This window comes from Podarcis muralis, chromosome 6, assembly GCF_964188315.1.
Source record: "Podarcis muralis chromosome 6, rPodMur119.hap1.1, whole genome shotgun sequence".
Taxonomy (NCBI): Eukaryota; Metazoa; Chordata; class Lepidosauria; order Squamata; family Lacertidae; genus Podarcis; species Podarcis muralis.
In genome coordinates, this window is record NC_135660.1 from 54,832,788 (window position 1) to 54,857,464 (window position 24,677).

Genomic DNA, 24,677 nt, shown 5'->3' on the forward strand with positions numbered 1-24,677 from the left:
CTTTCTAATCAGAAAACACATTGCATCATTCCACCTTGAAAATTTGCCTTGAATATCTGTACAAGTGTACATATGCACACACCAGTATGTGCACACACATATACTATCTAATGCAGTGTGGCTCAGGCTTTGGATAGCATCACATCTGTGGCTCTGGCAGGCTCATTGGCTGGTATCATGGAAAACCTGTAACAAGGACCTTTGTCGTCATAGCACAGAACTCTTCCCCTTGACATTCTCCTGCATTCCTCTAGTCTTGAATTTTAAAAGAACTTCTCTCTCCGTCTTATTTACTTATTTACTTAAGTCATTCCTATATCATTTTATATATAATTCTGAAAGAATATCGAAGCAGTTTTCAGCCTAAATTAAAGCAGCAAATATAACACTGCAAGATATCAAAATAAAATAATACCAGTAAAGGTCAAGTATAAAACGCGCATCTAAAGTGGCATATTTGAAAGAAAAATAGAGCATTCTCTTAGAAGAAGATTGTGGATAAATATCATATACAACAAACACAAAATGGCATAATTCATAATAAAATAATAGAAATAGAAGCTGCAGCACGCTTCCCTGCCCAGTAACCTCTCCCAAATACATTGTCCTTATCCAGGTCTTACTATCATGCATTCCCACCAGCCGTACAGATAACTAATCCCCGGTCAGCCAGTTATTAAACAGCAATGTTTAGCCTACAAAAATACACTAGGCCTAATTGACAACCCACTCATTCACCCACCTTCATCTACGGCAACATAGGCTGCACGCACACCATACCTTTCAAGCATGTTCCCAGCACATTCTTTTCCCCAAAGGATTCTGGGCAATGTAGTTTATCCCTCACAGAACTACAGTTCCCAGCAATCCTTAACAAACTATGGTGCCCAGAATTCTTGGAGGGGCCAAATTGTGCTTTGAATGTGCATGGAAGGTATGATGTTTATGCAGCTATAGTGACATACAGCAACATAGCCAATCCTTCCCCATCTCTTACCAAAGAAGGGCTGCACTCTAGGTCAGTTCTGTCGCAATGAGTGACGTTGAGCAACTGCAAAACACGCAAAAACTGAAAGAATGTTTAGGGGCAAACCTGGAGGGGTATATTTGTTTTGAGCTGACCATGTGCTCAGAGGCCCCCTTCCCATAACTGTTAAATTGTGCCTCCCTCCTGAGCCTCTATTTTACAACTGGCTCTAGTTGGTGGACCTTCAAGGTCTTTGGTTTTTACATTTTCATTTTCACAGAAGATAACGCAACACAAGCCTGCCCACCCCTGCTTATCTAGCACACCTAGCATGTCATGCAACACCTGTGGCCTTCTCACAGGTATCTCCGGCCGCAGCTCAAAGCACCAGTAAGATCTGCAAAGATTATGCAAGCTGTTATCAAACCATGTGGGCCAGAATGATTATGAAATAAACAAAGATATAAAAAGGGCCAGGAAAAGTGACCTCCTGTCTTCAGCAAAATGGAAGCTTTCAGGCAATGCATTTTCTTGGCACTTTTATTTGGTTCGACTCTTGCTGAAAATAAGCTGACCGAAGTCCAAGGTATGGAAGTTTCAAAAACTTTTTTTTAAAAATTGATTTAAAGCCATGCACTATTAAGATGCAACTGCTTCTAAATCACAACGTTTGCTTTAAATGTTAAACAAATCTGCAGTTTTAGAACCTGAATCCTGTTGATTTCACTGGGCATGATTTAAGAATGAGAATCATTTTCTCACTTTCTCTGAATTGTTTCCAGATGTTATTTGAGAACAATGTTTGGCAACCAAATATTTAACTGTTTACATTGCATGTATGTATGTATGTATGTATACTAAGTATTTTATTTCGGGTAGGTAAAAGCAACAACAACACCCTGTGATGGTCACTTTAAATTTTCACGCTTGGTTTGGCATTTCCACATTTTGCAAAGCATATTTAAAAAATCCAATTTGCCGCTTTAGGAAATTAAACAGTGATGCTCAGGAACAGGGGAAACAGCTTAAATTATATTTGGCTGCAACAGTTGATAAGGATTTTGTCTACAGTTGGAAGAACAGCTATTGTGGTGCTCTAATTCAAAGCATATTGCAATGCATGCAATAAAATGATTAAACAGCTGTTTTGAGAGGTCTATGAGATCTATATTTATCATTACTAGTGATTGATCATTAGATGTTTTAGGCCAAGGTCTTCCATAAAATCTTACTGATATTAACCAGTGGTTTCTGATTTTATAAAAATAGCAAAAAGTGCATGCGGCGGTATACTGAACAATAACTATAAAGCACTGCCGCTTACACTCAAGGCAAATGAAAATTGTATCTGGCAAATACAGAGAGATGTTAATACAATTGTGCATGTGAATGAAACAATCCGACTCATCTTCTCTTCCTATGAGTGAGTATTCTTTAAATGGGTTCTGAACAGTACAGCTGAAAAGCACATATTTGGGATTAATTTTCAAGTACTTTGAGATTGATTGAAGAACAGCTAAAGTACACTGATAAGACTGAATTTTAGAAGGTTGTACAAACAGCTGGTTTTTCTTTCCTTTTTTTAAAAAATAGTTTATTTGCCACAGCATATATTTCAAACATTCTCATAATCTTAAAAACCATAAAATAACATATCATGTGCTCCAATCCCATTAAAAGGAAGGAATACATTATATCTACAACAATTTGAAAGGTTAAAATGTATATTTCAAGTATTCCAAACTAGGTTACAGCTATTTCCACATGCCACAAAGGTGCTTTCGATTCAAGGAAGTATTAGCCCCCTTGCAGCCCTTCTTGGCACTTGCATCTAAAATTGTTTAATTTCTCAGGCATTATTTTATTTTTATTATTTATTGAATTTGTGTAGCACCCTACACCTGCAGGTCTCATAGGTAAACTATAGAAAGGAGGGATAGCAAGAGAAAGAGAAACATCGCACTATATTCACAGGGAATGATAGCCAATGGCAGGTTCTTATTTTGAACTAACATTCAAGCCATGTGTTTGTGTGTGACTATAATCCTAGTCTTTTTACCTTTACTTTTAGTCTTTGTGTATCTTTGTTATTTTCAAATAGCTGCCTTCCACTGCAGAAAGTGAACCATTTATGGAACTGGACTTTCCAAAATGGTTTCTTGTTGTTAAATCACAACAAACAAACAAACAAATGCTTTTGATCATTTAGAATTCCAAAGCTGCAATCCTGTATTCAATGTAGCGTTAAGCAAATTGTTCCACCAGTGGATTTCCACTTTTGCAATGGCACTTCCCCTCCCTGGATGGAAATCTGTTCACTTGACCCTCCAGAACTGATCTGGGGATGGCACAAGGCATACTCAGAGGAAGGAGAGGGAAGGAAACCTATTTGTGCTAGTATTAATACTTGCACTAGTGCAAAAACATAACTCAATACCGTCCATTTTTAAAACTGTTTTTAAATTCGCGAAGTGCCCAGTGAAAATGATAAACTTGGTGTTTTATACGTGCCAAAAATAAATGAACATATTTACCCAAGACTAAGCCCTATTGAGCATAAGGGGGCGTACTTCTGAGTCAACAGAAGTAATACAAGGCAAGCTGGATCTTCTGATATATTTATTAACCAATGGTGTCTTTCCCCGGCCGCTCCAGATTCAGTCCATCATCTACATGTGACAGAGAAAATATTGAAGTATATGATGGCCCTTCAATGGATGCGCCTCTCTTGGGACGAGTGTGCAAAACCCACATATCTGTTCCCATCTTCCACTCATCTTCTGGCTCCTTAACATTTCGCATATCAACAGACTCCACAGAATTTACACGGACCATATTTGCATTTTATTACTTCATCTCACCAGATTCACGTGAGTCATCATCGAACGTCCCTCATAAGTGACAATAAGGGGGGAAATTCTTGAAAATGAATCAGCTTGCCTAGCTGGTCAGTATTTAACAAGCCTTCTATTATCGTTGCCCTTCCTGTGTATTCCACTCTCACATGCCACTTTAAGTTGCCACAAGAATCCAGACCTTGTCATGCTTGCTGTAAAAGACTTAACAAGGCAACCCTCCAGAATTTGTACTTTCCAAGTGAACTATATTTTTATAGACATTTGTCACATACACTTCAAGCATGTCAAAGGCCGAGGCGGCGCATGATGATTTGCCAATGAGCCAATGAAGAATTTCCATTTAGCAGCTGTAATGCTAAATATCTGTGGGTCATACATATTCAGGAGAATGGCCTGCTTCTGGTTAATTCTTCATTTTGTTTTGCACAATATTAGTATGATAAATATAACTGGTGACTGCTTATTTCACAGCCGAAATTGAAAACTGCGGGGGTCTCCTTACTGGCCCAGTTGGATCATTCGTCAGCCCCAATTACCCCAAGCCACATCCAGAATTTGCATATTGCGTATGGCACATTCAAACAGAAGAAAATTCCAAGATAAATTTAACTTTCAATGACATTTTGCAAGTATACTTTCATATTTCATATCAACTTACCTTATTGGGGATGAAATTGTATAGGTCAACAAGCAAAACACGGGAAAATCAAGTATTCATTTGGCCTAACACAAGGCCCTCGCATGAGCCTATGCAGCTCTTTGGATCCCAGCTAAAACGTTGTGTTTTGTGTGGTATCCTTATGCATCTTCATGATGTTATATAGCCCTGCCCCTGCTCAGCATGAAAATGTAATGACATAATGTACCACTGGAGGGGGGAGACTGTATCATCAAGAACCAGTGTGGTGTAGTGGTTAGAGCACCAGACCCAGGTTCAAATCCCCACTCATCCGGAAAGCTCACTGGGTGACCATGGGCTAGTCGCTACCATTTAGCCTACCCTATCCTACAGGGTAAAACAGGATAAGAACCATTCTGGGCTTCTTTTGGAAAATGGTTAGGATATTTTTTTAAAAAAATAGTAAGTTTAGGTGTGTTACCTGGAAGTCACTGAAGGACCACATAGATGAAAATAAAAACTGCTGCTGCTGTTGCTGTTGCTACCATCAGTTATTTGACATTTGTCTTTATGCCTGTAGTCTAGAACTAGATGACAAATGCAGATTTGATTTCCTTGCCATCTATGATGGTGCAGCAACGGACTCTGGCTTAATCGGACAAGTGTGTGGGCGCAAATCCGCTGCATTTCAGTCTTCTTCCAATGCGATGACCGTTGCATTGTCTACAGACTATGCCAATTCATACAAGGGCTTTTCTGCTCACTACACAAGTGAACCAATACCAACACCAGAGCCCAACAGTAAGTCTAATTTCTCTAGAATGATTCCTGACTGTTTTATATGTTTATATAGAGAAACTGAATATTTATTATATGGAAGAGGCAAATTTGCCTCTTTCATATGCTCTGGGATTGAAATTCTGCAAAGCCATGTGACAGTTAGGGATGACTGCTCCTTCCGTAGCCAGTTGCACAATTATGATCCATGCTCTGGTAACACCTAGAATGGACTACTGCAATGTGTTGGGCAAGAGGCTGCTTTTGAAGACTGTTCAGAAAATGTATTTCATACAAAATGCTTGTGTTAAGCTGCTGATTGGTACTGATTAGAGGGGGGCATACCCCACTAGTTATTGAAAGATAAAATTGCCAATAAAAGCAATTACTTATCCTCTGCAAAGAATGAACTTTGACACTGCATTGTAGCCCTTGCAGTGTGAATTTTGTTGCCCGAGCAAAAGAAGGCAGTGGTAGAGCCCACAAAGAAACACTAGGACATTACCACAGCAGAGGCAGTTCTGTATGAATTGTATTTCATTCTTTGCTTTCCTCCCTCCTTATATTGTCAGAATCCATCAGTTGTTCTTCAGACACGATGACAGTTATTCTCAGCAAATCTTATTTGGATGCACTTGGCTATGATGAAAATGACTTGATGCTAAATGACCCGTCTTGCAGACCAGTTGCATTAAACCCACTGACATTTTCTTTTCCACTCAACAGCTGCGGAACAGTTAAAACGGTAAAAATCACCAAAACAAAAGGAAACAGTCAAACCATGCTGTTGTGAACAGTTCCTTTGAGCTCGCATTATGCCAAACCATCTTGTTTCCTATCTTGCTTGCCTCCTGACAATCTAGCTTACAAGGACTGGACCCAAGTCTGTTCCAGCCCATTCTTATCTACCTACACAAAAGCTGCCAGAGGCACTTATGCCTAAGCTACCCAGACAAATTTTGAACTTATCTTAACATTTTTTCTCCACTTGGTTGGGATTGCTTGGGGAAAATCAGCACCATCAGAATCAGGGAGGTGGCTATAAGAAAGTATATCATGAAGGACACCACAGAAGTATCTCAGAAACATAAATGTCACAGAACAAACCAGGCTAAGATTTGCTCCTTTCTTTTCTTTGGTATATGTAGGATTCTGCTGGAATATCTTCAGTAAGATTCACTGAAATGAATGGGACTTAAGGTTCACATCCCTGGGTTCATGATCCCAATATTAGACATTTAAAACTGCAATCCTAGACACACTTGCATAATAGGAGTAAGTCCCAGGGAATTCAGAGGAGCTTGTTCCTGAATAGGCATGCATTATGAAATGAGCTCCATGGACTTGCAGTCCAATCCACCACTCGTTTCCTCAGAAGTAAATGTCCCCCAGGACACATGTCCTTTTTCTTTTCCAGGACCGCAGGCTGCATTCCTTATAATGACACGTGCACACCAGAGCATAGAAAGCATAAAAAGTGAATAACAGATTATCAATACTGTGGCAAGTGCTGGTGTGTCTCCTCTCCTCTCCTCTACCTCCTTATCTTATGCTGACCCCAAAACATAGAGTACAGATTAGCTACCACATACAGACATTTGGATCATAGTGTAACTGATGTACTGTGGAAATACCTTTCATTGAGAACTTCATCAAACAAATTAAATGAACTTTTATTCTTTTTAACAGCATTCAAACACCTTTTTTCTTTCCTTTTCAAGAGACCTTCACTGTCTTCCAGTGGAGAAACTGCTAAATACCTAGGAGGCTGAACTCAAAAGGCTGGGCCATTCTGTAATCATTTAAAGATGTGCCTGAATAACGCTAGCATGTGATGACTTTGTTGTTGTTTTTATATTCCAAAACTTGAGCCAAGACCCACTGCGTTCTCTTCTTCACTGTAATATCCTTTCTTCCCCAAAAGGAAAGTGGGTAATGTTTTGTTTCTGTCTTACACAGGGAGAAAACCACACGATCACTTACACCAACACGATCACTGCTTCCCCAAATGGCAATGTGATTACCCGCCACAAACAGGTTGACCTCATTGTGAGGTGTATAATGGAAAACAATTCAACTGTAGAAGTCATGTATGAAACAAAAAATGTAGAAAATGATGATGAAAGTGCTTTAGGTAGATTCAATCTCAGCATGGCCTTCTACGATTCCGATTCTTTCTCCCAAATGCTTGATTCACCATACTTCGTGGACTTGAACCAAACACTCTATGCACAAGTCAGTCTGCATTCCAGTGATGCCAATCTGTTAGTGTTTGTGGATACCTGCACTGCGTCACCAAACCTTGATTCTACATCACCAAAATATGAATTGGTCAAAAGCGGGTGAGTGCCGTTATAACTGTTCAGTATGGTTGTCATTTACAATTAAAGTGTTTCTTGGTGGATTCAAATATGAAGAAGTGACACAATTTCTACCCTTAAAGAAAACTAAGGGATAGTGGAGATTGTAAGTTGGCAGTGGAAGAGTTTGATGAACAGAGGAGATAAGTGGGGGTTTTTTGGCCATAGGGAGCAGCATGTCAGAAGGTTTGGAGAATGTGGGTGGGACAAGAAAACAAATCGGACTAATTTGAGACTAAAGGAGCCTGCATAGCAGTAGACCAATGAGAAAAGAACGAAAATACGGTGTGTGCATGCAAAACTGTACATTTTTGAAGTATCACAAAAACTGTAGGGTAAAATGAGACTAAGTATCAGAAGCACATATATTTATGTAGTTTATCATGGCTAAAATACAGTCCAGAAGACTGAGACTCAGGGAACAGGAAGTGTGGTGAAGGAAAGCACTTGTAAACATTTGCAGAATGTACTCCTTAGTGAGGGGTGTCCGTTGCTGTCGTGATTAACTTTTAGGGAAATTTTTATAGTGTTCCTGTTTACCTAGGCTTTGGACCCTTGCAACCTTGAAATCATTAGTTTGAGAGTCGGTGAGTGCTTTTAGCGGTATTAAACTGTTTTAGTATATTGTTTTAAACTCTTTTTAAAGAAGTTTCAGTTGCATTAGTATCACTGCGTATGCCATGCTGGGCTCCTTTGGAAGAAGGTGCAGAGTATAAATCTAATAAATAATAATAGCAATAATAAAATTATCTACCAATAGGTGGGGAGTATTCTATTACGGACTGTGTTCTTATAGCTAATCTCTTTATACTGCCCAATACTGATGCTATGATGATGGTGGTGGTGAATAATTCAAGATACTATTACCCACCCTTAACCTTAAGGTTCCAGGCAGGTGAAAACAATTCAAAATCCAATGATTAAAACAGATACAATTGCAACAAAATGCAGGCCACTAGGCCAAACCTCTGTTCAATTGGCTATTTCTGTAAGGCCGACGGCAAGGTAGTCCTGTGTCAGATTCACAGAGTAATTTGTTTTCCACATTTTCTTCACTTAAAACATTAGTCCACCAACTTACTATCTGGTAAACATCTAATATTACTGCAAACAGGACCAAGCGACTGCTGATCATTATAAAGTGATGTGGACGTTCTATTGCAGATGCGCAGAAGACGACACTTATGTGGCTTATCCGGTCCTTGAACATTATGGGAGATTCCGGTTCAGTTCCTTCAGGTTCCTACGCTATCAGCCATCTGTTTACCTCCGTTGCGAAGTTTTGATTTGTGACAGCAAGGATCCTGATTCTCGCTGTACCAAAGGTTGTCGCCCTCGACATAAGAGAGAGCTTTCTTCCTACACATGGAAAGGGGAGGCTGCAGTGGGACCTATCATCCTGAAGAGAGATCTCAGCTCTATGGATCGCTCAGGTGTGTATATTGCAAGAAGAAGACTGCCTTCTGGTGCTTCCTTGGGTGATCTTATATACACAGATATCCCTGTTCTTAAAACACTATCAGTAAAAGAAATGATGGGGAACCCGTGGCTCTCCACAGGTTTTTGGGAGTCAAACGCTTTTCATCACATTGGCAATGTGGGTTGGAGCTGAAGGGGTTTGGATCCAACAGCACCTAGAGGACCACAGGTCCCCCAACACTGATTTATTTACTCATTTGTTATTGTGAGCCTTTATGTGCCATTCTTCAGCTGAAAAGCACCCCATGCTGGCTAATATGCAATTGGTTAAATAAAACAAGACAGTCCCTGCTTGCACGGTTACAATGTAAAAGGCATGACACAAAAGGGAAACTGGAACGGACATGGAAAACGAACATTTATAACAGCCCTGATGATCGCCATCAAATTGCAGGAAAGCAGTGTCCTTGGTCCTCAACAATCTCTCACTCAATCTAGCAAATGAAAGTGAAAGGGATATTTTCCCAATGATTATACAGATGTGTGGGTGGGTGTGTACATATACATGCTGGTATAGAGGTAATAAATTTTTGAACTACATTTTACTCTCCATTTGTTTTCTGCTTTTTACATTCAGATTCTTCTATTCAAGTTCATCCAGAGGAAAGCCAGAATACACCATCCAAGAGCCTGTATACCCTTACGTTCGTTGTGTTGGCTGCAAATGCTATCCTCCTGGCTGGTCTGGCAGCGAAGCGTTTATTCACTCAAGAACCAGGATACAGATACCAGAAGTTGCAGAGCCCTTAACAGAGCACTCCCGTTCCCTGCTTCAGTTTGAACCCTAAGTTTATGTAGACACACTGGAAGATTTGTGTTTTCATCAATCTTACCTTTAAAATGTGATGTATGAAAAAAGGATGAGAGATTAAGTATAGCCTATAAAAACATCACAGACGTGTTATCCACCACTGGGTTTAAGGGAAATTAAACTTATTTGGGAAGGATAAATGGGTGAGAAACTGCAAAATATACTTTTGACTAGGATTTTCAGGTAAGTTAGCTCAAGGAAGTTTCCTAGATTCTCCTCTCCTCTGCATCCACCTGCACACCTCCACAAAGAGCTTCTCTGGGAGTCAGAAGGGGATGGGGTGTTGGGGATTTCTGAGGGAGTGGGGGAGAACTGCCCCAAATCAGACATTAATCTTCATCTAACTTGCCATAAAGGAATTTCACTGCAGGAAAATCTCAGGTTCCCTCATCTCCCCAGCAGCCACATGTGCCCCATCCCATTTTGTTCAGAAGGAGGCTTTGGAGTGGCTTTTCAGGGGTGTGCAAGAGGCTATAGGGGAGGAGGGGATGGGAGATATTTTTCCTTCACTTCTTAGGATCCACACTTTCAACTTGGGCATTTACGCAGATGTACAAGCACTCAAGCTATCTGTTTCTACTTGGTTTTCTAAGCAGAATGTGAATCAATGTGACAAAAACACAAAAGAACCAAGCACCTTATACTGTTAGAAATTGTGCTGGCTCCTGTTGCAAGACCAGAGAAATTCATATCACCTTATGTGCAATTCTAATTCTGGAACAGCGTGCTCAAACATGCATGGCACATTGCAGAACCAGCCAAAGGAATCAGTGTGGCAGACAAGCCAAGATAAAACACCCACCCCTACATTGAACACATCTGCACTTCTCAAAAAATAAGGCTCTTCATATATGTAAATAAATGAATACAGGCAACCCCCAAGTTGCAGGGGGGTTGTGTTCCAGGTCATCGTGCTTGACAGCAGAGGACACCTAAGCCTGCTCCACCCTGTTATGCCCACGCCCCCCGTTCTGGTCCCTTCCAGCTCACTGCAATGTATGCAGGTGCAGCCATGTGTCAACTGGAAGTGTGTAAATTGGCCATTGCCTGAAAACGGAATTGATTTAATTCTTGTCTACAGTAGGACATAACACACCACAGTTAAACCTGCAAACTACTTTATTTGGAGAACTTTTCTTTAGTTCAATGAAAGAGGGGCAAACACCCAAAAACAGTTACTTTTTTGAAATGTTTATGAATAAATAAGTCCTAAGTAAATATAGAAAAGATCTCTGAACCGAAAAAAATATTGGGTTTTGCAAGTTACAGATATACAAACACTAACATTAGTGTACAATACTTGGGGAAATTACAGTAACAAGTACAAATACTGAGGTCTCAAGTATTTACAAGCTTATACACATAGTTTTGAAAAGCTTGCAAAATAAATAGTTGCCCTTGGAAAACACTTACATTGAAGCCTCCCATGTCCCAAAGACTGCTTACCTCTTCCCATCTGAGCATTCTTCAGAATCATGTTCTTTTGAAACATTATTGGAATTCTGAACCAAATCAAACAGCGCAGCAACTTTATGATCTAGATGTTCCTGAAGTTTCTGCATACGCAGATCAATATGGTCCATCAATCTCTTCTCCATCAGTTCCATGTTTCTGGCGATGACCTTTTCCATGTGCAGAAAAACAGGCTGCTGTTCCAAGCTGCAGTAAATGGACACACAAGAAATAATTTACTCCAGCCCAAAATATAACTGACTGTGCATATTAACTACATGAAATTAAAATGCCTCAACAGAAAGCAAGGCACTGGGTCAGTGCATTTCTGGTCTATGTTACTGAACACCTAATATGATTTAATTCTGAACTGTACAGTTAACAACACAAACTTAGAAATTATAACTATTCATCTTTTCACTCTAAGTATAGGGTTGCCATATTTTGAAGAGCAAAAAAGAGGAGACATTTGCCATCTTCTTCTTTTACCTACAAATCACTATGACAACTCTCATTTTAAATACCCCTACTAAATATAGGCTATATAAGCTGTGATATATTGCTAGTGGCAATGTTCTTAACTTTCAACAAACACCCTTTAGAAGCCAATGTGTGTCACCCTAGTTGGAAGTACGCTATCTCTCCCGTCTCTGGGAGCCCTCTTGCTCTTTTTGCTGAGTTTCTACCTGAAAGGCCTACTCTGACAGCACAACAACTACAGCAGCTCCACACCTTAGGGAGTAAACAGCCTGAATAAATGTGGACCGTACTATACAGACTCCACTCAGGATGTGCTTAAAATCAAAACTGTGTCCCTTCAATTAGTTGACTAGCACAGCAGGGCAACAGGTTTTCCCCCTCTACCTACTGGGCTAGTTTACTAGATGCACACAGCTTTAGTTAGCATCCAAATTATGACATGCACCCTCAACCCCAGAAGTCTTTAGTGTCACAGTCCTTAATTTCAGTGCCTGTCATCTTCTGCCTTGTTCTGTGTTAGGGGTAGAGGCGTCCTATCTGCGCACCTCAGACAAAGGGAGCTGTACAAGTAAAAACCACCCTCTCTTCACATCCACACTCCCCTGGTTCCCTTTCTAAGCCCCTGGAGCAAAGATAAAAGATTCCTACAGTGCAATGGAAACTGGTGTGGCGAAATGCCCACCCAAATTCTCTTCTCTGCCCACCCTCAACACCGAGCACCCTCAACCCCAAAAGCAAAGCCTCCAAGGAATGGTCTACTCAGAGGTAAGTCAGAGGTAACTGAATGAATTGGGGCTTACTCCCAGGAAACTGCAGAGTTAGAATTGCAGCCCTCCAACGCAGCAATGCCTCTAAAGGACAGAAGATCCCCCCAGCTGAAGGGGGAAACTGGAACTCCCAGGTTAAGGAGAGTCCCCTCCAGCTCAGCTGCTCCTGTCCCGTCAATGGGACTCCTGAACTAATACTCCCGATACTATTCAGTACTACCCGCTTTTATTTACTGGTGACCTGGATCCCAACTGCCCCCTCCCTTCCTTCCTCTGGCCACTAGGGAAATTGCCAAAGTAAAAGTAGTTTGTGAAGTTCCGCAGTCAGGACTCACCCAAAAGTCTGAATCCCATCCTCCTCAGATGCGGATCTGTTCTCACAGTGCTTATTCCTTTCATCTATTCGTAACCGATTTACTTGACCGCATACCGTTTGAAGGAGTGGGAGCAGCAGCATGGAGTTGTGCGCGTTTGGGTTTTCACTTCCTTGCTCTTGCAAAAAGGATGAGACCAAACCTTTGAAGTCATTCTGAGAAAGTACAGAGTTGGGCTGTGGAGCCTGAAGTCCTGGAGTCTCACATACATTTTCTGCATTAGGAATCTGTTTGTTCATATCGGTGTGCCTCTTTAATTCTTCTATAGCCATTGCAGCTGCTGCACGAGCTCTTGGAAGAGATGGCCCATTCGGCAAGTGGTCTAATCTTCCAATATCAACTACCTTTTTCAATCCATCAATGGTATGATTGTTTTCAAACCCAAATCCGTTTTTCCCAAAGACATTTTGTAACTTGCCTCCAAATGGAAGACCATTCTAATAGAAATAGAATGTTAACAAGTTAAATGTGAAGCCCGAACAAACCAATACATGCAGCCCTACCCATCAGACATTGCTCTGGACTTGTTCGTTTTGAACAGGCAACGTGAGGTTGGGGACTACTTCTCTTGCCGTTTTATCACCCCCTCAGCCTGGAAGAGCATTTGTTCTTTTCTGATCACATATCTACCACCTTCTGCTCCCGAACTGCACCCCGTTCTCCTTGTTGGTTCCTGTTCACCTTGGGTACCAATTAATATTGCTTACAGAAATGTATAGTGAATATGATTTTGTATACAACACAACAATTGGAATGGGGAGACAACCAACTACATTAGGAGCCTCTACTGTAGTACAATAAATGAAGAACAAAATTGCCTGGAAATGTGGGCAAACAGAGCAAAGGAAGAGAACAGCAGGCAGAGGAAACTATATAAGGTGCAATTCAACATAGCGTGAAAAGGCATCCACTCGTGCAAAAGGTATTTTTCCTTCCTTGTTCCCCTGTGCACCACCAAACTCTGCTCCAGAAGGCTGGGGGACATTTCGGAGTGGATTTTGGGGGTGTATGGGGGACCAGAGGAGGTGAAAGAGAAACCAGAAGACCCATTGCGTGAGTGCATTTCTATCATACAATCAAGCTACCACAACTGGATGTCCATAGTATTTTCACTTTTCTTCTCTTCACTGCCTACTTGCCAAAGGATCTTAGAGGTGCTTTAAAGGACTGCCTATCTCCTATTAACATCACAGTGATAAAATCCATTAGGGTGCCATCCAACCCCCAACCGCACACAGTGAAGAGGCTTTGCAGAGCCGCCATCACATCCATGCCCCTACTGCTCATGGCAGAGATGGCAAGAGGTGAGACAGGACAGGTCTGATGCTTTTGTATGACAGCAGCGGGATCTTGCCCCAACACAATCCTACCCCATCTTCATCCTTGGAATGCATCCTTTAGGGGCTTTCCACTGCTACCTGCCAGTGGCCCTCCCGCCCACATGTTCGGGGGGGGGGGGGAGAGAGGTTGGTGCCAACTGAATGCTCCTTGCATCACTTCATTGGTGGGAGGTGGATGGAGCTGGGAGAGCTGGGCATAGACAGACACCTTGCCTAACCCCACATCTACTCTCCCCAGTCCAGCATAAGGAGTTTGTTCTGTTTGTCTGGCAGGTTACATAAGGGCTGCCTATGTTGTTGTCTATTCTAGCTTAGTTCTACAGCTGAAATCTAGAAGGCAAATCTTGCCCTCGCTCCAAGCAGTGGGAATATCAGCCCTTATTGGCTGAAATCCCACTAAGTGCATTCATACGATTTGTCTCAGTACACAAATGCCATACATCCCTTACAGGGAACCCATATCCGTTCTCCACCTAATTCACCATTGACAATGGTCATTTCATCTATAGCTTCGAATAAAGGATAATAACTTACCTTCTGTTGAAATACAACCATATCCAGGAGTTGCTGAGCCCCAGGTGATAATTTGGATCCCATAGATTCCACTATTGTTTGCACTTTGCCCAAGTCTATTCCTGATCCTAGCGCAGCAATGTCTGGCACAGGGTTCATACAGATCGGCTTGACTTGCACTATGATTTTACTGATGAGGACCCTTTGTTTTCCAGGGATGGACAGCAGCTGGATGGTGGAGGGGGACAGACAGGAGTGAACTGATGAAATAGTTAAATAGTCACTTATCTCTACAAAATATTATGGATTATAAGCAGTAAACTTGGTCTAGAAAAAAAACATTTTGGAAAGGTGATTATTATGGAGTTGCTGTCTAGGGAGCACCATGATGCAGGGCTGGTTTTTTCTTTTGGCAGGCCAGGTGTAGGTCACCTCTTTCCCCAGTGGTTCCCCTCTTCATCTCACAGATACATTGATGGCTGGGATATTGCTGCAGAACTGGACTGGCCTAGGTGGGTCTTTCCCCCTCAAAATTCTCTCCCAGAAATTTCCACAGTAAAGTAAGAATCTCAGTGTGCTTCCTGCTACAGGCTCCTTGTTTAAGGTCCAGCATCAGCTCAAATTGATTACTGGTCCCTTTGTCAATGCAAGGCATCCAGGAGATTCCTGATCACATCAGTTGCCAACACTAGGTCTGACAAGACTCTCATTGCTCTTTGAAAGGAATCATATTTCCTCCTTTTATTTCAGTACTCAAAACAGAACACAGAGCATGGCACTCTATTGGTGCTGCCTTTTTGAATAAATAAGATTGATAACCACAATTTAAGAAATAATTTCTGTAACTTCCTACCTTAATCTTACAAGAGGCTGCGGAGCACTCCAATTTAAGTGACTTTTGGTATAATGAAACCTGGTCATTTTTGCTAGAAAATAAAAAAGAAATACAAGCTGTGGAAATTCTGTACAACAACATGAAGTTTTATGCAACAGCTTTTCACAAGAAGCACAACACAGATTAGCCTACTGCTGTTTTTCAAGGTACTGCTTACACTGATGCCCAGGAAAAGAAAAGAAAACAATGACTAAAAATATCAACAACTTTGATATATTTTGAGTGGTTTGATGGGTCCAAATATGATTTAAACATAGTAATGTATAAAAATGTATGTATCAAGACTATGATTCGGAGAACCACATATACAAGTACAAGTGTGGCTTCCATGGATGCACGAATTGGGTCCTTTCAGTGGCATCCCCTCGCCCCATATGCAATCATGCTGGTCCAGAGGGCGTCTTGACACTTAGGGTAAGGCAGAGGTGTAGCGGAGAGGGGGGTCCATGGGGGGCACAGACAGGCGCCCCCAAAGCAGGCTCCTTCATCGGAGCCTGGCTCTGAGCGAGAAGGAGCTGCACCTTGGCCGCAGCGCTCATGCCTGGGCACAGCTCCGCCCCTGGGTCAGACCTAACCTGGGGGAGGAGAGCAGGAGAGTGGGCAGTAATGATGCCGCCTACCCTCCTCGGCCGCAGCAGCTCTGCCGTCGGGTCAGGCCCAACCTGGTGGTCAAGAGCAGGAGGGGAGTTGGTGGCAGCTTCCCTGCCCCCCTCGGACTGTGATGCCCAGGAGGGTGCCCTCCAGCCCCCGGCCCCTTTGGGGGCGCACGCCACACACCACACCACCCCCCGGGCAGTGTGGGCATATGCTCCACTGCTGGGGTAAGGAGGCCACTATGCCCCATAGGGCCACAAGCATAATAAAGGCTCTGGTCCCAATGTCATTCCCATATAAACTTCTTGAAACGCATGTAGTTGGAGGATCAGCTTCGTCCAGTACACCTACAGTTTTACCTATCAATAGCCTTTTCTTTCTTTTGTGGCATGATGCTGGTTGCCCTATCCACAGAGGGTCTCATTGCTAACCTCTCACCCTCTATCCTCCTCCCTTCAGTGAGTCAAATGCAGACACTTTTTCTTCGGGGGAGAAACTTCTTTTAACAGTAGCTCCTAACCAGCATCCTAAATGTTGCTTTGCATTTCAATGCACTAGCAGAAAGCAGTCTGCATGGCAATATCAATGCATAAGTTGGTAAAAAAAAAAAGTAGAAACAAGAAAATTTGGTTATGCAGTGTGACAACATGCTTTATCTAATATCCAAATCTTCCATCTCAAACTGGGTCTTTTTCTTTTAAATGACAACTCTTTCATTTGCTTTAAAACTTGGGTGGAGAACCTGTGGCCCTCCAGAGGTTACCAGACTACAAGTCCCATCATCAATGACCATTGGTCATGTTGGCTAGGGCTGGTGGGAGTTGAGAGTCCAACAACAGTTTCCCCATCCATTCTTTAAAAGAAACTTCCTATATATCCACGGTTCCTTGAAATGTCATGCCTGAGTTTTCAAAAAAATGCAATTTTAAAACTGATTCTCTTGTAAGAAATGGGTACGCTAGCCTTATGCTGCATTGGAGCTGCCTCCAGGTGATTAGATAGAAAAGTTTTTTGTGAAGTGGAATGCATATAGTTCTTTCCTTTCAGTGTGCCACATAAAACTAACATGTCAGCAACCTGGAGAAAAAAGGAGAAAACAACTGACCTGTCATGTTGGCCAGTAAAGACTTTCGCTCCTCTCCCAGTTCCACAGTACTCGTCACCAACGTAGACTTCCATGTTCCGGGCCTCACTGACAATGCCAAGACCAATAATTTCTTCTGAACCGTGGGGGTCACAGTGCAAGTACAGTAAGCATGGAGCTACGTTGTCATTGTGTAATCGTCCTTCAAGAACCACAACATTCTCACTAGAAGGTGGGAAAGTCCATCTAGAATTATACATTTAGCCAAAGCACTGACAGTTCCAGTTACTAAACAGTAAAGTTTTGTTAATGACAAACTGCTCATAACAGTGTGTGCGTGTGTGTTTTAAAATACTCATCTTACAAGTGTTAGTTGGTGAATAGTGTTGCATTTTAAATTGAGATCAGAACCTGTGGTTGCCAACTGCACTGTGCAAATGAACTCCACTGGGACTTACAACAAGACTTGCTTCTGAATGAATGTGCACAGGATTGCACGGTAAGATATAATCACCAATATAGCTTAAACTCTGCATCTGTATAATAAATGAGAGAATAGTGACATACCTCACAGGACTGGATCTACCCCTGTTGTTGCCACATTGTTCAAATACAGTTTTTTTCTATGTCTGAATGATAGGATACTAGAGTATCTGACCATTGTTGGCTTGGTCAAACTATTGTTTTAGATCAGTTAATGAGCTTCTTTGGAAAACGAGGACTTGAATTCAGATCTAAGTTCAACACTGTAGCTGCTGCAATTCATTAGTGCTACCATTAATAGGCACGGTTTAAAAAAAGAATGATTTTGGTAGCTGCGGCTAACCATTGCAGAGAGAGAGCAGTACCTTTAAGAAAAATCTTTTTCTGAGGAAACTGTTAAAAGACCCAGGAGTTCTCTGCCTAGCTGTGCTAGTCGGTTGCAGCAAAAACAACTAAAGGTCTTGTGAGGTTTTATGTAACACTTATCTGTAGGCAAGCCCCACTAAGTGAAATAATACTTACTTTGGTGCATGTACACAATCACACTGCCACTGTAAAATAAGCTTTCGTACTTGGATCCACGAAAGCTTGTACTACAACTTTGGCCGTCTGCTCAAAAGTAAAGTAGGTTTACTCAGCTTTGGAGCCTATAAACGTTATACAAGACACTGCCTTATACCTATTCAGAGCACTGGTCCCATCAAACCCAGTGCTGTCCACTGAACCCCTAGTGGATTAGTTGAGTGCTGGGAGAACCTCTTCCCTCTGCAGCCCCTGGCTGTGTTCTCAGCGGAGAGCAGGCTACTACCCTGATTTGGAAACCTACCTGCTGAACCAAAATAACAGAAGCTACCATGGGTAAATTGGGACCCCTGTTTTAGGTAGTGGAGGGTCACTGCAAGGTTGCCAGAATGGAAAAACGGAGCTGAGACTTCGGGACCTAACTTATAAAAGGGACTTACCCCACAGGAGGGCAATTTGATTTATAGGGGCGGGACAATTCAAGAATGAGTTAGACTAAGTTAATGGCCTTTTAGGCTTCCTCCACGTGAATAGGAGTTCACTTTTTGAATAATAAGAATTATATGTCACACCAGGGGGTGGGGACACAACACCAGGATTTTAGAGACGCTTAGGTGGGGCATGGCCAAAAAAAAGGTTGGGAACTACTGTTCTAGAGCAAGTAAGAAAGCTACCCCAGAGGGGGAAGGGTGGATTGAAAAAGTGGAATGAGAACAAGAGCGTATTCTTGCCAGGCTGCTGCTACACCCACTGGTCTTCCAATTGATCCAAATTGGGTCGCAGCGCCAAGTGCAACCGTGCAAACTATATGGCCAAAGATTTAAGAAGCTGGTCCCCCAAGTGCAATGTGCTTGGGTTCAATGTGGAAAAAGTTGACAGCGGCGGGTCTGCACTTGGAGGGCAGGAGCTCTCCAAGGTTTCCAAGGCAGGGATCGACGCCGGGAACTGATGAGCCTGGGATCCTTTTCGTGCAAAAAACCCACACACACCTACACCCTGCCCGCTGAGTCACGACGCGGAAGCCTCTGTGGTTGTTTAATGCTTTGATGCTTGTTCAGCATTTGACGGTCATTCTGGGGGTTGGGGGGGGGGTGTCTGGAAGAGGGGCAGCCCCCCGCCAAGCCCCTCGAGGCCACGTCTCGGCTGCCCCTCGCCTCCTTCCCACGGCTCCCGGGGCTCCTTCCAGAGAACAGGAAGGCCCGCGACCTGGGGCGTGTGTACCCCCCCCCCCGGCACCAGGGTCTCGGGCGCCTTCCTCACCCGTTCAGCGGGGGTCCCAGAGGCTCGCAGGCGTCGGCTTCCCCCTCCGGGACAAGGCGCAGGACTCCCGCCAGGTCCGCCCGGCACTCCCAGGAGCAGGCGGCCGACAGGCGGCCGGCGGGCGCGAAGGGGCCTCCAGCGGCGGGAGCTTTTGCGAGGCCAGCTACCGCCGCCAGGCTGCTGCCGCTCGCCATGGCAAGCAGGAAGCCCCCCGGGCTCTGGGCGCCGAGAGGATGCTACGCGGCGGGACCATACGCGGGCAGCGGGGGGGAAGAAGAAGGGCGGTTCTTGAGGGGGGAACTCAGCTTCCAAAGATCGGGGGGCTCGCCGGGCGGTTCTTCCCCGAAGGAACTTCCGCCCTTCCGCAGCTTCAACCGTAGACGTATTAGCATATGATAGGATGAAAGCTGGCCATAGAGAAAAGGCGAAGTTTGGCTGCCCGCAGCCTAGATTACCGGGTTTCTTTCGACGCCGCGGCTCCCTCTGGTTTGAGTGGTGAAACGGAGAGAGCCGCTCCACGAGAGACCACGGAGGAAGCCGTTGCAGGGATTTGGCCGTATCCTGCCCTGCTCACCCCACGCGCGCACCCCGCCCCAGTAGAAGCAGAGACAGAAGTTCATTCTCGTTGAAACCCAGGTCTTCTTGTGTGTGGGGCGGGGGAAATACCATTCGGGTATTTTGTTCAGCTTTTTTTAAATTTAAGATTCGGCTTTTCAGCGCTCAGCAAACTCTGCTCGCGCTAGGAAGAGGGAAATAAACTGTCCAGGATTACCCACTCCGTATTGCACGTGGGGTCTCAGAAAAGGTGCCTTGCGACAACCCTACGACGCAGATCAGACAGTGTCATTAGCCTCCCCCGTTGCAAATTGGGGGTGGGTGGGCAAGGCTGCAATGTGATGCGGTGCATTCCCAAAATGCAACGTGCTTTTTTGTGTGTGTGTGCATATATAGAGAAAAAATGCATTTGGGTAGTCCTGTAGTGTAGTCCACTGTATCAAACAATATATCCATGCAATTGTAAACTGGAGGGGCGAATTACAGCTATACAGAAGCACCTCCATGTTGTAGATGGGCTTCTGTATTGTGATACAAGCTATATATTAGGACACCTGCTATAAGCTGTATTAACAAACACAACCAAAATTTCCAGCTAAAATCCCCACTTTCGTCTTGAATGTATTCAATGACATCCCACTCTTACTTGGATCTGAACTGTAGCCCCAAAAGCAAAGGCATAACTTCACCAGGGTCCCGTATCTTGAATCAAGAAAGATCGTCCTCATAGCATCTCCCCTCCTGGCTATATCTAGGTGACAGAGGAAACAACTTGGATCAAGCCTCACTCTTGGCAGATGTTCTCATTGCTGTTGTCATCATCACTAAAGGGTGCACGATAGCTTTCATGTCCTGAAAGTAGACCCAAGGCAGCGGCTGTTGATCTTTAGACCCCACAAAAGCTTGTATAACTAGATAGTGGCTTACAAAAGCACTCTAATAAAATCTTTAAAAATAAATAAATCACCTGCTTGATCTTTAGTTGTAGAATATATTGTCACTGGTGCAGGTTTGCAATACTGTATAATACAAAAACTACCATGAATGGAAACAGCAGGACATTTATACAGGAATGGGATATAATGATGTTTTAAGTGAACTTCACTAATACTGTGGCTGTGTACACACACCTTTAAAGCACATTCCCCCCACCCCAAAGCAGTTTACTCCTTGCAGAGTTACAGTTCCCAGAAACCTTAACAAACTTCAATCTCCAGAATTTTTTGAGGGGGGAAATGTGCTTTGAACGCAGGGACGCGGACTTACAAAAAAATATTGGGGGGGCCCGGGAAAGCTCATGAATAATAAATAAGCTCATGAATATGCAAATAAAGTGGCGCCGCCTCCTCGTGAGCGAATAGGGGAGAGCGTGCTGCGCCTATTAATCAGCTCCAAAGGAAATTGGGTGGAGCTTTTGCTCGGGAGGGAGGGCAGGAGGCATGCAGCCCGCCCCTCCCTGTGCATTTTGGGCTGGGGGAGGGGCGGCGATGGCGCTCTGCTGGAGGGGCGCCGGAGATTATTGGGGGGGCGGAGCCCCCCCAAACGAATTTTTGAGGGGGCTCGGGCCCCCTCAAGCCCCATGGAGTCGGCGCCTATGTTTGAACGTGCTTTAAACAGTATAGTGTGTACACAGCATGAGGATGCAATCTTATATACACTTATTCCTGGGAATAAGTTCCATAGTTCTCAGTGGGACAACTCTGACTAGACATGCATAGGGTTACACTGGGGCAGAGCAATTAATCGAAACCGATTTATGCCTAACTGGTGGGCTGGGATTAAGTGGAGGTGCTCCTCTGCTTGGCTCTCCCGATTGAACTACCTTCCTGCTGCATGTGCAGACAGGAGGCCCACTGGTGTATCCCTGCCAGCAGGAAGCCCTGAAGCGGGGTGTTCAGAGGGTAGAGAAAGGGTAAGGCAGAGCCAGCACACGTTTTGCTAGATCCTGAGTTAGTCTCACAGATGTTGATGGTCCTTCCCACCCCGTAATACCATTGCTACTGTAAGTGTGCGGGTTGTGGATCTGGTGGTGGCTACACTTCTCCACAGCACCCTGCAGGTATGGAGGTTCAGAGTTCGGCTTACAGCCTAAAATACTTTATATCATCACCACATCATTATGTTGAAAAGAGACTATTATACATAGCAACGGAGATCCCGTATGGAAACACACATCTAATTTCAGCAAAGGCAAATTTACCTAAATTGCCGCCTGTGTCTCTCCTCCTTCCCCACTAAAAATAAAAAGCCAGTGCTCATGATATGCAGACATGTTGTGTTCCCTCTTAACACCGTGGTTGCTCCCAGGCATAAGACAATTTAATTCTATCCTATCGTTGCTGTTCTGTTTTAGACCGGGTGTGGAATAGCAACACTGTTTCCAAACTTCTAGCATTCTACGAAGTGAACAGTCCGCCACTCCCCGACCCCAGATGTGAAACCTGTCTGCCCTTATTTTACCAAACGGTCATAAGATCAAAAACAAATCTTTCCTGCCTGCTTGTGGTTAGCAAAAGGAGAAGCGGAACTGTTCAGTTGCATGTCTTCACTGGCCTCTAGAGAATTTTGCTGATGCCAATTTCCAATGTGGAAACAGGTTTTTATATATTACTATTGTGAGCTGGAGCAAAAGTATAGTTCATAGGTCTTCAGCCAATGGGTTGATGTAATTCCAGGTGGGTTTTGCAAAGTTGTTGCTGCCATGTTGGACTCCAGGTAAGGCTGATGAGCATTTTGCCAGCTTTCATGAGTGCTGTAAAGTGGCGTGAGACAGCCAAGAGCCTTTTTTTCAGTTAGGTATTTCTGGCAAACTCTATGGCCCACCTTCCTATAACTCTGCCTATAGTAAGGGAGCTCTCACCGCTCACTTTTTAGTCTGATTTGATGGCTTTCTGGACTTCTCCAAGAAAAGAAAGATGCTGGGGATTAGAATTCAGAAATGTCCACTGCTGTGGGTAGCTTGGCTGCCCAGCATGTTGCCGTCATGGCAGTTCTGGGGGCCCAGAAAGTGATGGCAAAAGTCTGGCTGCAGGAGGGGAGAGAAGTAGGGGTGCCATATGATCCTTGCTGCACTCCCTGCAGCCTGAAATAGGGTTATGTTAAGGGAGAGGTTCCTTGTTGGGATCTGTTTATGGATTTCTCTCTACAGTTGCCACCATCCTAATGTCTCAAGTGAATCCTTTTTCGATAAGAAAGTGCATTTACAGTTGTGTGTCTCCGCACACTTCTTAGGCAACGATAAAAGAAAAAGAAAACCCAAGGTGCGCACACAGCTATCTGATGGATTCCCCGTCACTACTGTACTTAATCAGCAATAGAGAATCATCAAATTAGACAGTGGGGACATACTCAAAAGGCAACGCCTACTGGTATGAACAAGAAAGACTTAAGTTGCTCGTATACAAAGTCAAATACGTGTGGATGTGGACTACTTTGGTCTAATTTGAATGGGAGGAAGGTGAATTAACAGCTAAATAATGTTCAAATGTGGACAAGCCTTTTTCCCCCTGTAGAGGGTTGCGTTACTTCAGAGGAAATCTGTCAGCCGCCACTGCATCTGAAAGCATTTCTCTGTTACCCCTTTTTACTCCCCCCCCCCTGTAAATCTCTTTTTCTTTATTTCCCTGACATCTCTTTATCTCTTCTTCCTTGCATAGTGGACTTACCAGGAGAGATTGCTCATGTCAGAGGTCCGAAGTTGCAGAGGGCTTTTGAATTAAGAAAAAGTCTATGTAAAATGTAGCCTAGGGCCATGGATTGACCACCATTGTTTCGGGGTGGGGGGATCTTAGTGATTGTCCCTCAATCTGACTGCCCCCCCCCCATTCTTCAAGGCAGGGACTACTAGGCTGCTCTGTGGGACCTGTTTCTCTGGTAACACATCACTGCGCCAGGTTGGGAATTATACACAAACACAAAACATACAAATGTGTTGATTAAAAAAACTCAGTTCATCACTGCCAAGTATTTCTACATTGTAGGTACATCACTTTCCATCTTCAGAGTTGCTTTTGAAAGGAATTTTAATATATTTTTAAGGCTGGGTGGGGACCCACTTGCAAATGAAATCATTCTGGTGCAGTTCCTGGTCAGCTGAGTACACGGCTGCAACTTTAGCAACAGCATTGCTGTCATACTTTATTTACTCATCTCATAATAAAGCTAAATCGGCTGGACGTGGATTTTTGGTCTTTTGTTTCAACATCTCCACCCCACCCACCAGTGTCTGCGCTACAGTTCTGAAATAATACACTGTCTAGGATGTCTTAATGGCTCTTTTCCGCTCGCTATCCTATATTTGCTGCAGTCACAAGTGACATGTTCCAGGCTAAAAGGCGGATGTTTTTCACTTTAGTTGTGAAAAAAAGCCCTAGGGCTTTGTCAAATAGTTTTAGAGGAATCTAGTTTTGTCATCTTTACAGTGAAGTGGACAGGGCGCATTTCTCCAGTTACACTGCCTGTAAATGGTAAGTTGACAAACCAGTTTT

At 43.5% G+C, this 24,677-nt stretch overlaps 3 protein-coding genes across 5 annotated transcripts in view; 2 read left to right on the forward strand and 1 right to left on the reverse strand.

The window, feature by feature from the left end:
• The first annotated feature begins 1,315 nt into the window (after positions 1 to 1,315).
• On the forward strand, positions 1,316 to 9,848 carry LOC114596816 (CUB and zona pellucida-like domain-containing protein 1). Its single transcript, XM_028728551.2, has 9 exons — positions 1,316 to 1,553; positions 2,237 to 2,390; positions 3,623 to 3,837; positions 4,297 to 4,450; positions 5,025 to 5,245; positions 5,794 to 5,966; positions 7,181 to 7,563; positions 8,746 to 9,014; positions 9,638 to 9,848. Exons 1-9 carry the CDS (start codon positions 1,472 to 1,474, stop codon positions 9,808 to 9,810), a joined length of 1,824 nt encoding a protein of 607 aa, XP_028584384.2. The 5' UTR covers positions 1,316 to 1,471; the 3' UTR covers positions 9,811 to 9,848.
• Positions 9,849 to 10,972: 1,124 nt separating this feature from the next.
• C6H10orf88 (chromosome 6 C10orf88 homolog) lies at positions 10,973 to 19,963 on the reverse strand. The gene is made up of 6 exons (XM_028730033.2): positions 19,636 to 19,963; positions 17,392 to 17,595; positions 15,651 to 15,723; positions 14,819 to 15,025; positions 12,906 to 13,381; positions 10,973 to 11,530 (listed from the first exon to the last, which is right to left on the reverse strand). The coding sequence occupies exons 1-6, from the start codon at positions 19,827 to 19,829 to the stop codon at positions 11,314 to 11,316; spliced, it is 1,371 nt and encodes a 456-aa protein (XP_028585866.2). The 5' UTR covers positions 19,830 to 19,963; the 3' UTR covers positions 10,973 to 11,313.
• A 186-nt stretch (positions 19,964 to 20,149) lies between these two features.
• LOC114597413 (disintegrin and metalloproteinase domain-containing protein 9-like) overlaps positions 20,150 to 24,677 on the forward strand; it is a 36,352-nt gene continuing 31,824 nt past the window's right edge. Inside the window, exon 1 of one of the 3 annotated variants that reach the window (XM_077930331.1) lies at positions 20,150 to 20,271. The gene's annotated coding sequence lies outside the window, so the exon portion shown is untranslated. Of the gene's footprint in view, positions 20,309 to 22,230; positions 24,657 to 24,677 lie in introns of those variants that run through there. The other 2 variants (XM_077930329.1, XM_077930330.1) reach the window with 2 other exon arrangements.